The sequence below is a fragment of the Salmo salar genome, chromosome ssa24, assembly GCF_905237065.1.
Source record: "Salmo salar chromosome ssa24, Ssal_v3.1, whole genome shotgun sequence".
Taxonomy (NCBI): domain Eukaryota; kingdom Metazoa; phylum Chordata; class Actinopteri; order Salmoniformes; family Salmonidae; genus Salmo; species Salmo salar.
This window is the reverse complement of record NC_059465.1, coordinates 42,272,621-42,286,797: the sequence shown is the minus strand read 5'-3', so window position 1 is coordinate 42,286,797 and position 14,177 is coordinate 42,272,621. Positions and strand designations below refer to the sequence as shown.

The 14,177-nt window shown below is 47.5% G+C and overlaps 1 protein-coding gene across 1 annotated transcript in view; it reads right to left on the bottom strand.

Moving 5' to 3' along the window:
- The window catches only part of LOC106585923 (extracellular matrix organizing protein FRAS1), a 345,785-nt gene that overhangs the window by 104,811 nt on the left and 226,797 nt on the right, over positions 1 to 14,177 (bottom strand). Inside the window, exons 33-35 of the mRNA XM_045706754.1 lie at positions 11,116 to 11,232; positions 10,572 to 10,686; positions 6,679 to 6,816 (exon numbers count right to left, since the gene is read on the bottom strand). Coding sequence (XP_045562710.1) covers positions 6,679 to 6,816; positions 10,572 to 10,686; positions 11,116 to 11,232 — 370 coding nt within the window. The remainder of the gene's footprint in view (positions 1 to 6,678; positions 6,817 to 10,571; positions 10,687 to 11,115; positions 11,233 to 14,177) is intronic.

Here is a 14,177-nt window from a genome sequence, read left to right as displayed (position 1 = left end):
GTGCAAGAGACAGAGTGAGAGACAAAAATAACAAATATCACATCTCTCATTTTACAGAATGAGGAGAGAGCCCACTCAAGTGGGATCAGTGAAGTGACTGAAAGGGGGATGAAATAAAGGTATGGTGGAGGAAAGAACAATCATGATTGAGTGAGAGGAGGAGAGGAGCAGGAGGAAGAGAAGGAGAGGAACAGGAGGAGGAGAGGAGGAAGAGGAGGAGGAGAGGAGCAGGAGGAAGAGGAGAGGACGAGAGGAGCAGATGGAGGAGGAGGACGAGAGGAGGAGGAGAGGAGCAGGAGGAAGAGGAGAGGAGGAGAAGGAGAGGAGGACGAGGAGGAGAGAAGCAGGAGGAAGAGGAGAGGAGGAGGAGCAGGAGGAGGAGGATGAGAGGATGATGAGAGGAGGATGAGAGGATGAGGAGAGGAGCAGGAGGAGGATGGGAGGAGGAGGAGGAAGAGGAGAGGAGGAGGAGAGGAGGAGGAGGAAGAGAGGAGCAGGAGGACGAGAGGAGGAGGAGGATGAGGAGAGAGAGAGAAAGAGAGAGAGAGAGAGAGAGAGTGGGGGAGTGAACGAGAGTAGAGAGATCGAGAGCGCAAGCGATAGAGTGAGAGACAAAAATAAGACCCATAAACAACCTTGACTGAATTTTTTTTACAGAACGATTGAGGAGAGAGCCCACTCAAGTGGGATCAGTGAAGTGACTGAATGGGGGATGAAATAAAGGTATGGTGGAGGAAAGAACAATCATGATTGAGTGAGAGGAGGAGAGGAGCAGGAGGAAGAGAAGGAGAGGAACAGGAGGAGGAGAGGAGGAAGAGGAGGAGGAGAGGAGCAGGAGGAAGAGGAGAGGACGAGAGGAGCAGATGGAGGAGGAGGACGAGAGGAGGAGGAGAGGAGCAGGAGGAAGAGGAGAGGAGGAGAAGGAGAGGAGGACGAGGAGGAGAGAAGCAGGAGGAAGAGGAGAGGAGGAGGAGCAGGAGGAGGAGGATGAGAGGATGATGAGAGGAGGATGAGAGGATGAGGAGAGGAGCAGGAGGAGGATGGGAGGAGGAGGAGGAAGAGGAGAGGAGGAGGAGAGGAGGAGGAGGAAGAGAGGAGCAGGAGGACGAGAGGAGGAGGAGGATGAGGAGAGAGAGAGAAAGAGAGAGAGAGAGAGAGAGTGGGGGAGTGAACGAGAGTAGAGAGATCGAGAGCGCAAGCGATAGAGTGAGAGACAAAAATAAGACCCATAAACAACCTTGACTGAATTTTTTTTACAGAACGATTGAGGAGAGAGCCCACTCAAGTGGGATCAGTGAAGTGACTGAATGGGGGATGAAATAAAGGTATGGTGGAGGAAAGAACAATCATGATTGAGTGAGAGGAGGAGAGGAGCAGGAGGAAGAGAAGGAGAGGAACAGGAGGACGAGAGGAGGAAGAGGAGGAGGAGAGGAGCAGAAGGAAGAGGAGAGGACGAGAGGAGCAGGTGGAGGAGGAGGACGAGAGGAGGAGGAAGAGGAGGAGGAGAGGAGCAGGAGGAAGAGGAGAGGACGAGAGGAGCAGGTGGAGGAGGAGGACGAGAGGAGGAGGAAGAGGAGGAGGAGAGGAGCAGGAGGAAGAGGAGAGGACGAGAGGAGCAGGTGGAGGAGGAGGACGAGAGGAGTAAGAGGAGGAGGAGAGGAACAGAAGGAAAGGAACAGGAGGAGGAGAGGAGCGAGAGGAGCGAGAGGAGGAGGAGGAGGATGAGGAGGAGGATGAGGAGAGGAGCAGGAGGAGGGGAGGAGCAGGAGGAGAAGAGGAGGAGGAAGAGAAGGAGGAGGAGAGGAAGAGGAGGAGCAGGAGAAGGAGGAGAGGAGCAGGAGAAGGAGGAGAGGAGCAGGAGAAGGAGGAGGAGGAGAGGAGAAGGAGAGAAAGGGTATGATTGCCCTCCTCTCTAAGCCACAGCCATAGAGGTAGTATAATATATACCTGTGAAATAGATATTCAGCGATTTTGGGGGACCTAGAGGAAACAATACACGGTTATTTAACACTGTTAGCTTCCGTCCATCTGCTGCTGTACCAAAAACACACAGAGATGGTCAATCTAAGTTACTAAACTAAGTTACAGTTACCAGGAAAAATAGAGCATAAATGGAAATAAAGTTAAAGCAAATATCTGGGTCGTTCCTTTTGGACATGCAAATTTAAACAAAAATGTACTTTAAAATATCTGTTCTTTCAACATTCAATTGTATGGAGGATATGTTTAGCCTACGGGAATACCCTTTTCCCCATCTCAGGCATTAAAATCCTATGAATTAAGAGCATTGTATCTGGATTTGTACCACACTGTCTGTCAACCCTGTTGACGGACACTTAACTATTACTTAACTATTACTTAAAAGCATGTTTGCGAAAAATCCAACATTTTCTTATTGTTTAAGTATCCCTTGTACAAATAAACTCACATATAATATCAAACTGATGAAGTTAATTGGGCCTCTAACAGGGTTGACGATAACAGGGCTGACGATAACAGGGTTGACGATAACAGGGTTGACATTAACAGGGTTGACAGTAACAGGGTTGACGATAACAGGGTTGACTATAACAGGGTTGACTATAACAGGGTTGACAGTAACAGGGTTGACGATAACAGGGTTGACAGTAACAGGGTTGACAGTAACAGGGTTGACAGTAACAGGGTTGAGGACAACAGGGTTGACAGTAACAGGGTGACAGTAACAGGGTGACAGTAACAGGGTGACAGTAACAGGGTGGACAGTAACAGGGTTGACGATAACAGGGTTGAGGTTTTAGGTGAAGATCAGCCATTACTCCTCATGTGGCGAAGAGCATGGAGGGGCCTCATGGTGTTCAAGAAATTAGGAATTACACATACATAATGTTCCACACATAATGAACGTTTAATCAAATTCAAGTTTCCTAACATGAATTGAGAGAACAGGGTTGTGAGAAGACTGACTTCCTTTTCCACCGTGCTGTTCAGAAGACCCAAACCATGTCATCTGCTGTGAATCATTTCACTGTTAAAGGGGTAAATATGTTTTGCATAACTGGGTTTACCTTAAAATGAGGGACAAACGTAAATGCGTCATTAATTACATTAACATAAATAATAATCTTCAGAAATGACTTTGTCAAAGCAGCAAAAATAATTGGGCCTTTATAAAGATGGTCAAATTTGGATACATTTTGGGATTAAGTGGGTTAAAATCTTCCTAGAAGGGACATGTCAAAATGCTGAATTATGGCACTTTAGCAAGTCTTTATTCAGCCTCCTGGTTAGAGCGTTGGGCCAGTAACCAAAAATAATCTCGGTCCCTGAAACGCAGGTAGCCTCCTGGGTAGAGCGTTGGGCCAGGTCCCTGAAACGCAGGTAGCCTCCTGGGTAGAGCGTTGGGCCAGGTCCCTGAAACGCAGGTAGCCTCCTGGGTAGAGCGTTGGGACAGGTCCCTGAAACGCAGGTAGCCTCCTGGGTAGAGCGTTTGGCCAGGTCCCTGAAACGCAGGTAGCCTCCTGGGTAGAGCGTTGGGCCAGGTCCCTAAAACGCAGGTAGCCTCCTGGGTAGAGCGTTTGGCCAGGTCCCTGAAATGCAGGTAGCCTCCTGGGTAGAGCGTTGGGCCAGGTCCCTGAAATGCAGGTAGCCTCCTGGGTAGAACGTTGGGCCAGGTCCCTGAAACGCAGGTAGCCTCCTGGGTAGAGCGTTGGGCCAGGTCCCTGAAACGCAGGTAGCCTCCTGGGTAGAGCGTTGGGCCAGGTCCCTGAAACGCAGGTAGCCTCCTGGGTAGTGCGTTGGGCCAGGTCCCTGAAACGCAGGTAGCCTCCTGGGTAGAGCGTTGGGCCAGGTCCCTGAAACGCAGGTAGCCTCCTGGGTAGAGCGTTTGGGCCAGGTCCCTGAAACGCAGGTAGCCTCCTGGGTAGAGCGTTGGGCCAGGTCCCTGAAACGCAGGTAGCCTCCTGGGTAGTGCGTTGGGCCAGGTCCCTGAAACGCAGGTAGCCTCCTGGGTAGAGCGTTGGGCCTGGTCCCTGAAACGCAGGTAGCCTCCTGGGTAGAGCATTTGGCAAGGTCCCTGAAACGCAGGTAGCCTCCTGGGTAGAGCGTTTGGCCAGGTCCCTGAAACGCAGGTAGCCTCCTGGGTAGAGCGTTTGGCCAGGTCCCTGAAACGCAGGTAGCCTCCTGGGTAGAGCGTTGGGCCTGGTCCCTGAAACGCAGGTAGCCTCCTGGGTAGAGCGTTTGGCCAGGTCCCTGAAACGCAGGTAGCCTCCTGGGTAGAGCGTTGGGCCAGGTCCCTGAAACGCAGGTAGCCTCCTGGGTAGTGCGTTGGGCCAGGTCCCTGAAACGCAGGTAGCCTCCTGGGTAGAGCGTTGGGCCAGGTCCCTGAAACGCAGGTAGCCTCCTGGGTAGAGCGTTTGGCCAGGTCCCTGAAACGCAGGTAGCCTCCTGGGTAGAGCGTTTGGCCAGGTCCCTGAAACGCAGGTAGCCTCCTGGGTAGAGCGTTTGGCCAGGTCCCTGAAACGCAGGTAGCCTCCTGGGTAGAGCGTTGGGCCAGGTCCCTGAAACGCAGGTAGCCTCCTGGGTAGAGCGTTTGGCCAGGTCCCTGAAACGCAGGTAGCCTCCTGGGTAGAGCGTTGGGCCTGGTCCCTGAAACGCAGGTAGCCTCCTGGGTAGAGCGTTTGGCCAGGTCCCTGAAACGCAGGTAGCCTCCTGGGTAGAGCGTTGGGCCAGGTCCCTGAAACGCAGGTAGCCTCCTGGGTAGAGCGTTGGGCCAGGTCCCTGAAACGCAGGTAGCCTCCTGGGTAGAGCGTTTGGCCAGGTCCCTGAAACGCAGGTAGCCTCCTGGGTAGAGCGTTTGGCCAGGTCCCTGAAACGCAGGTAGCCTCCTGGGTAGAGCGTTTGGCCAGGTCCCTGAAACGCAGGTAGCCTCCTGGGTAGAGCGTTGGGCCAGGTCCCTGAAACGCAGGTAGCCTCCTGGGTAGAGCGTTTGGCCAGGTCCCTGAAACGCAGGTAGCCTCCTGGGTAGAGCGTTTGGCCAGGTCCCTGAAACGCAGGTAGCCTCCTGGGTAGAGCGTTGGGCCAGGTCCCTGAAACGCAGGTAGCCTCCTGGGTAGAGCGTTTGGCCAGGTCCCTGAAACGCAGGTAGCCTCCTGGGTAGAGCGTTTGGCCAGGTCCCTGAAACGCAGGTAGCCTCCTGGGTAGAGCGTTTGGCCAGGTCCCTGAAACGCAGGTAGCCTCCTGGGTAGAGCGTTTGGCCAGGTCCCTGAAACGCAGGTAGCCTCCTGGGTAGAGCGTTTGGCCAGGTCCCTGAAACGCAGGTAGCCTCCTGGGTAGAGCGTTTGGCCAGGTCCCTGAAACGCAGGTAGCCTCCTGGGTAGAGCGTTGGGCCAGGTCCCTGAAACGCAGGTAGCTACCTGGGTAGAGCGTTTGGCCAGGTCCCTGAAACGCAGGTAGCCTCCTGGGTAGAGCGTTTGGCCAGGTCCCTGAAACGCAGGTAGCCACCTGGGTAGAGCGTTTGGCCAGGTCCCTGAAACGCAGGTAGCCTCCTGGGTAGAGCGTTTGGCCAGGTCCCTGAAACGCAGGTAGCCTCCTGGGTAGAGCGTTGGGCCAGGTCCCTGAAACGCAGGTAGCTACCTGGGTAGAGCGTTTGGCCAGGTCCTTCAGTTGTTTTCCCTCAGAGATATTTACAGAGCAGTTCTACCTACAATCCAACCTCCCTATAGCCTTATGAGGCTGTGGCCTCATTCCAGTGAGCTGTGTGAACATTGTGAGCTTTGTGAAATCTAAACATAAAAATGAACAAAGGATCGCCATGGTTACCCAGTTGCACTTACAGCCCGTTAACGACAGCGTGACTGAGTGCGACTGGCTTACGTTTAATGCTGTGTTAATGTAAGAGACTGGGGTCAGAGTTTGTTTAAATGGGAGGGGGGGGATCTAACCACATGCTCGGCAGCGTACGTGTGTGTGTGTATGTGTGTGTGTGTGTGTGTGTGTGTGTGTGTGTGTGTGTGTGTGTGTGTGTGTGTGTGTGTGTGTGTGGGTGTGTGTGTGTACCAGAAGAGAACGATTGCCCCCTCTCATTGAAGCCACGGTAGTTTAAGGCCAACCGCGGTACTGCAGGCGTTGTTTATGGAAAACAGGATCCGCCATTATAGTGAATGGAAGAACGGCAATCTTTGTGTAAATAATAATAAAAAAAATGTTTTAAATCATAGTACCAATAATTGGTTCCAATGCAACTGATGTACTGTATGTCCTTGAACCAATTATTTTAAATAAAACCACACAGAGGAGATAAGGTTGCTAATGGAAGCTTGTTACAAGGTTACTAATGGAAGCCTGCAGTACCCAGGTTGGCCTTCAAATTCAGCTGATCAATGAGAGGGGGCAGCACTGAGCTAGCCTGCAGTACCCAGGTTGGCCTTCAACTTCAGTTGTTCAATGAGAGGGGGCAGCACTGAGCTAGCCTGCAGTACCCAGGTTGGCCTTCAGCTTCAGCTGATCAATGAGAGGGGGCAGCACTGAGCTAGCCTGCAAAGTCACTTCCTGGAATAGTTCAAACGGCGCATGGTATGTCTCCATGAGACGCCATCTTAACCGACTTAATTTGGCTTCAATGTGCCTTCACATAGGAATGAATGGTGTCACGTGATCGATGGCTTTGTCGTATATACAGTCATTGGTGTGTTTACTCACCAGTGAAGGAGTACTGGTAGAGCTCCTGGAGGTGAGAGGGGGCCTGCGGAGGGCGGTACAGGATCCGGCCCTGATTGACGTCAGCTTGGGTGAAGAAGGACACTGAGTTGTACGGTCTGTCACGATGTTCCACAGAACCTGAGGTTACACAGGACGTCTGTTTATTACGGATCCCGTGTTCGGTGCTTCCTAATATGTGTACAAGCTACAAAGTCAAAATTGTCTGAAAAAAGAATATAGCTTTATGGTATCGATTTAAGTAAAGGTTTAGTGGCTAAGGTTAGGTTTAAGGTTATTTTATAATCAGATTTCCAGCTGTGCTGCTTGGACTGGTACAGTGGCTTGCGAAAGTATTCACCCTCCTTGGCAATTTTCCTATTTTGTTGCCTTACAACCTGGATTTAAAATTGATTTTTGGAGGGTTTGTATCATTTGATTTACACAACATGTCTACCACTTTGAAGATGCAAAATATTTTTTATTGTGAAAAAAAACAAGAAATAAGACAAAAACACTGAAAACTTAAGCGTGCATAACTATTCACCCCCCTAAGTAAATACTTTGTAGAGCCATCTTTTGCAGCAATTACAGCTGCAAGTCTCATGGGGTATGTCTCTATAAGCTTGGCACATCTAGCCACTGGGATTTTTGCCCATTGTTCAAGGCAAAATGGCTCCAGCTCCTTCAAGTTGGATGGGTTCCGCTGGTGTACAGCAATCTTTAAGTCATACCACAGGTTCTCAATTGGATTGAGGTCTGGGCTTTGACTAGGCCATTCAAATACATTTAAATGTTTCCCCTTTAACCACTCGAGTGTTGCTTTAGCAGTATGCTTAGGGTCATTTTCCTGCAGGAAGGTGAATCTCCGTCCCAGACTCAAATCTCTGGAAGACTGAAACAGGTTTCCCTCAAGAATTTCCCTGTATTAAGCGTCATCCATCATTCCTTCAATTCTGACCAGTTTCCCAGTCCTTGGTGATGAAAACATCCCCACAGCATGATGCTGCCACCACGCTTCACTGTGGGGATGGTGTTCTCGCGGTGATGAGAGGTGTTGGGTTTGCGCCAGACATAGTGTTTTCCTTGATGGCCAAAAAGCTAAATTTTAGTCTGACCAGAGTACCTTCTTCCATATGTTTGGGGAGTCTCCCAAACCTGTTTGCTTATTTTTTTTCTTTAAGAAATTGCTTTTTTCTGTTCACTCTTCCGTAAAGCCCAGCTCTGTGGAGTGTACGACTTAAAGTGGTCATATAGACAGATACTCCAATCTCCGCTGTGGAGCTTTGCAGCTCCTTCAGGGTTATCTTTGGTCTCTTTGTTTCCTCTCTGATTAATGCCCTCCTTGCCTGGTCCGTGAGTTTTGGTGGGTGGCCCTCTCTTGGCAGATTTGTTGTGGTGCCATATTCTTTCCATTTATTAATAATGGATTTAATGGTGGTCCGTGGGATGTTCAAAGTTTCAATTTTTTTTATAACCCAACCCTGATCTGTACTTCTCCACAACTTTGTCCCTGATCTGTTTGGCGAGCTCCTTGGTCTTCATAGTGCCGTTTGCTTGGTGGTGTTGAGGACTCTGGGGCCTTTCAGAACAGGTGTATATATACTGAGATCATGTGACAGATCATGTGACACTTAGATTGCACACAGGTGGACTTTATTTAACTGATTATGTGACTTCTGAAGGTAATTGGTGGCACCAGATCTTATTTAGGGGCTTGATAGCAACGGGGGTGAATACATACAGTAGGCATGCACCACTTTTCCATTATTTTTTTCATTTCACTTCACCAATTTGGACTATTTTGTGTATGTCCATTAACCTGTTGGGGCTAGGGGGCAGTATTTGCATGGACGGATAAAAAACGTACCTGATTTAAACTGGTTACTACTCTTGCCCAGAAATGAGAATATGCATATAATTAGTATATTTGGATAGAAAACACTCTAAAGTTTCTAAAACTGTTTGAATGGTGTCTGTGAGTATAACAGAACTCATATGGCAGGCCAAAACCTGAGAAGATTCCATACAGGAAGTGCCCTGTCTGACAATTTGTTCTCCTTCTGTCACGTCCTGACCAGTATAGAGTATATTTGGTTATTGTAGTTTGGTCAGGACATGGCAGAGGGCAGTTGATGTATGTATTGTGGGGTTTGTCACTGGTCTATGTCTGTGTTTCTATGTCTAGTTGATTGGGGTTGGACTCTCAATTGAAGGCAGGTGTATTGAGTTGCCTTTGATTGGGAGTCCTATATAGTAGGGTGTGTTTGTCTTTGTTTTTCGTGGGTAGTTGTTTGAGAGCACTGCTTTTTGTTGAGCCTGCTTTCACTGTTTCATGACGCTAGTTTGTTTATTGTTTTCTTCCGTGGTGTTCGCATTATTTTATAAATAAATATGTTGAGCACGAAACCCGCTGCGCCTTGGTCCCATTCTCTCTACGACGACAAGCGTGACACCTTCTGTGGCATCTCTATCAAAAATACAGCATCTCTGCTGTAACGTGACATTTTCTAAGGCTTCCATTGGCTCTCAGAAGGCGCCAGAAAGTGGAATGACGTCTCTCCAGTCTCTGGGCGAAAAACAGCAGGAGATTTTGTTACTGGTCAGGCTGAGAACAGTGACACTGGAGATGCGCGTTCATGTGAATTCTACATGTTTTTCTTTCTCTCTTTGAACGAATATTATCGCTTCGAATACGGTAATGGAATATTTTGAAATGTTTTGTCACGAAATGCGCTCGCGCGTCACCCTTCGGATAGTTACCTGAACGCACAAACAAAACGGAGCTATTTCAATATAACTATGGATTATTTCAAACCAAAACAACATTTGTTGTTGAAGTAGAAGTCCTGGCAGTGCATTCTGTCAAAGAACAGCAAAGGTAATCCAATTTTTCTTATATTAAATCTTAGTTTGGTGAGGGCCAAACTTGGTGGGTGTCAAATTAGCTAGCCGTGATGGCCGGGCTATCTGCTCAGAATATTGCAAAATGTGCTTTCGCCGAAAAGCTATTTTAAAATCTGACACAGCGATTGCATAAAGGAGTTCTGTATCTATAATTCTTAAAATAATTGTTATGTATTTTGTGAACGTTAATCGTGAGTAATTAAGTAAATTCACCGGAAGTTTGCGGGTATGTAGTATGCTAGTTCTGAACATCACATGCTAATGTAAAAAGCTGGTTTTTGATATAAATATGAACTTGATTGAACAAAACATGAATGTATTGTATAACATAATGTCCTAGGGTTGTCATCTGATGAAGATCATCAAAGGTTAGTGCTGCATTTAGCTGTGGTTTTGGTTTTTGTGACATTTTGGCTTGCTTTGAAAATGGCTGTGTGATTATTTTTAGCAAGGTACTCTCCTGACATAATCTAATGTTTCGCTGTAAAGCCTTTTTGAAATCGGACAGTGTGGTTAGATTAACGAGAGTCTTGTCTTTAAAATGGTGTAAAATAGTCATATGTTTGAGAAATTGAAGTTATAGCATTTATGAGGTATTTGTATTTCGCCCCACGCGATTCCACTGGCTGTTGACTAGGTGGGACGCAAACGTCCCAGGGAGGTTAAATGAAATCCAAATAAAAATCAATTTAAATTACAGGTTGTAATGAAACAAAATAGGAAAAACGCCAAGGGGAGTGAATACTTTTGCAAGTGTGTGTGTGTGTGTGTCTGTCTGTCTGTCTGTCTGTCTGTCTGTCTGTGTGTGTGTGTGTGTGTGTGTGTGTGTGTGTGTGTGTGTGTGTGTGTGTGTGTGTGTGTGTGTGTGTGTGTGTGTGCTGTGTGTGTGTGTGTCTGTGTGTGTGTGTGTGTGTGTGTGTGTGTGTGTGTGTGTGTGTGTGTGTGTGTGTGTGTGTGTGTGTGTGTGTGTGTGTGTTTGTGTAGATTACCTTGTCCCTGAGGTAGGGGCTTGGTGATGTTGTAGACAAGCTTTTCACTGGGCGTCTCAGAGTCCACAAAAGACAAAGCTGTGGGTGTTAGCACCGTCACACGATCTTCCAGAGCCTGCATGGACACACACACACACACACACACACACACACACACACACACACACACACACACACACACACACACACACACACACACACAAACAGAAAGAAGGACACACACATTACCATACAAGAGATAAAGCCGTGGCATCAAACACTGATAAACCACACTGATATTTCAGATACGCATCAGAATGCTCTTAGAGACGAACAGGAGGAATTTACCGATCTCTCTCACACACACACACACACACACACACACACACACACACACACACACACACACACACACACACACACACACACACACACACACACACACACACACACACACACACACACACACACCCACACACACACACACACATAAACATTTACATCATTGGTGCCTATGCCACAGTGAGACAGTGCCTGTTTTCCCCTAGTCCTGTTTCTCCCTTACAGTTATCTGTAGGTCACAGGCGGGTGCTAGCTGGGGGAACCCTGGGAGTTCAGGCATCACTCCGATGGTGAAGGTCTGAGCATCACTCAGCTTATCTGGAGAACTTTCACTGGACACCTGGAAGAAGAGGAGGCCATTTTGAATCATCACATCAAACCTTAATCATCAGCAAGATTCAGCATACTGGATATAAGAAATATTATTTTGTAAAGACTGTAACTGGGTAGAAGGACTGTAACAAGGTAGCAGGACTGTAACAGGGTAGAAGGTCTGTAACTGGGTAGAAGGACTGTAACTGGGTAGAAGGACTGTAACAGGGTAGAAGGACTGCAACTGGGTAGAAGGACTGTAACTGGTTAGAAGCTCTGTAACAAGGTAGAAGGACTGTAACAGGGTAGAAGGACTGTAACAGGGTAGAAGGACTGAAGGACTGTAACAGGGTAGAAGGACTGTAACAGGGTAGAGGGACTGAAGGACTGTAACAGGGTAGAAGGACTGTAACAGGGTAGAGGGACTGTGACTGGGTAGAAGGACTGTAACAGGGTAGAAGGACTGAAGGACTGTAACATGGTAGAAGGAATGTAACAGGGTAGAAGGACTGTAACAGGGTAGAGGGACTGTGACTGGGTAGAAGGATTGTAACAAGGCAAAAGGACTGTAACTGGGTAGAAGGACTGTAACAGGGTAGAAGGACTGTAACAGGGTAGAGGGACTGTAACAGGGTAGTAAAACTGAAGGACTGTAACAGGGTAGATGGACTGTAACAGGGTAGAAGGACAGTAACTGGGTAGAAGGACTGAAGGACTGTAACAGGGTAGAGGGGCTGTAACAGGGTAGAAGGACTGTAACTGGGTAGAGGAACTGTAACTGGGTAGAAGGACTGTAACAGGGTAGAGGGACTGAAACAGGGTAGAAGGACTGTAACAGGGTAGAAGGACTGTAACTGGGTAGAAGGACTGAAACAGGGTAGAAGGACTGTAACAGGGTAGAAGGATTGTAACAGGGTAGAAGGACTGTAACTGGGTAGAGGGACTGTAACAGGGTAGCATGACTGAAGGACTGTAACAGGGTAGAAGGACTGTAACAGGGTAGAAGGACTGTAACAGAGTAGAAGAACTGTAACAGGGTAGAAGGACTGTAACAGAGTAGAAGAACTGTAACAGGGTAGAAGGACTGTAACTGGGTAGAAAGAATGTAAAAGGGTAATAGGACTGTAACTGGATAGAAGGACTGTAACAGGGTAGAAGGACTGTAACAGGGTAGAAGGACTGTAACTGGGTAGAAGGACTGTAACAGGGTAGGAGGACTGTAACTGGGTAGAAGGACTGTAACTGGGTAGAAGGACTGTAACTGGGTAGAAGGACTGTAACATGGTAGAAGGACTGTAACAGGGTAGAAGGACTGTAACTGGGTAGAAGGACTGCAACTGGGTAGAATAACTGTAACTGGGTAGAAGGACTGTAACAGGGTAGAAGGACTGAAACAGGGTAGAAGGACTGTAACAGGGTAGAGGGAGTGTAACAGGGTAGAAGGACTGAAGGACTGTAACAGGGTAGAAGGACTGAAGGACTGTAACAGGGTAGAGGACTGTAACAGGGTAGAGGGAGTGTAACAGGGTAGAGGGACTGTAACAGGGTAGAAGGACTGTAACAGGGTAGAAGGACTGTAACAGGGTAGAAGGACTGTAACAGGGTAGAAGGACTGAAGGACTGTAACAGGGTAGAAGGACTGTAACAGGGTAGAAGGACTGTAACAGAGTAGAAGACTGTAACAGGGTAGAGGGAGTGTAACAGGGTAGAAGGACTGAAGGACTGTAACTGGGTAGAAGGACTGTAACAGGGTAGGAGGACTGTAACAGAGTAGAAGAACTGTAACAGGGTAGGAGGACTGTAACTGGGTAGCAGGACTGTAACTGGGTAGAACGAATGTAAAAGGGTAATAGGACTGTAACTGGATAGAAGGACTGTAACAGGGTAGGAGGACTGTAACTGGGTAGAAGGACTGTAACTGGGTAGAAGGACTGTAACTGGGTAGAAGGACTGTAACATGGTAGCAGGACTGTAACAGGGTAGGAGGACTGCAACTGGGTAGCAGGACTGTAACAGGGTAGGAGGACTGCAACTGGGTAGAAGGACTGTAACAGGGTAGGAGGACTGTAAAAGGGTAGAAGGACTGTAACAGGGTAGAGGTACTGTAACAGGGTAGGAGGACTGAAGGACTGTAACATGGTAGAAGGACTGTAACAGAGGTAATGGGATCTAACTCTGCTTCAAGCTAGACTAGTTGCGGTCCTGTAAAATGCAGGTGAAGGATAAATGTAAGAAATGACAAATTAAATAAAAAGGGTAAAAGTGTTGTCGTCTAGTAATATAGAACTAGCGAATATTTAGTGCATTGCTTATGAAACATGTTACGAGCTGCTTATGAAGATGTTATGAAGCACAGTATTGCAGTGATATTATAGTGAAACTACAGAACATAGGTAGAATATACTACAGCGTGTTAATATGCTATGTTCCTCTAAATTATTTCACCCTTTAATATTCACCACGTTGATTTGACGTGACGCCACACAGCTCAATAAAAGGGCAAATAATCAAGAAATGACTCAGTGACATAATGTCACATTTAATAGATGAGTGTTGATTTAGTAGATAATCCTCCAGAACCTAATCAGAGAGAAGGTTTCACGAAACACCACTTGAGGGATGAAAACATCTGAAAGTCATTAGACAGGACAGGGTAATACCTTTAGACAGGGTAATACCTTTAGACAGGGTTATACCTTTAGACAGGGTAATACCTTTAGACAGGGTAATACCTTTAGACAGGGTTATACCTTTAGACAGGGTTATACCTTTAGACAGGGTAATACCTTTAGACAGGGTAATACCTTTAGACAGGGTAATACCTTTAGACAGGGTAATACCTATAGACAGGGTAATACCTTTAGACAGGGTAATACCTTTAGACAGGGTAATAACTTTAGACAGGGTAATACCTATAGACAGGGTAATACCTTTAGACAGGGTAATACCTTTAGACAGGGTTATACCTTTAGA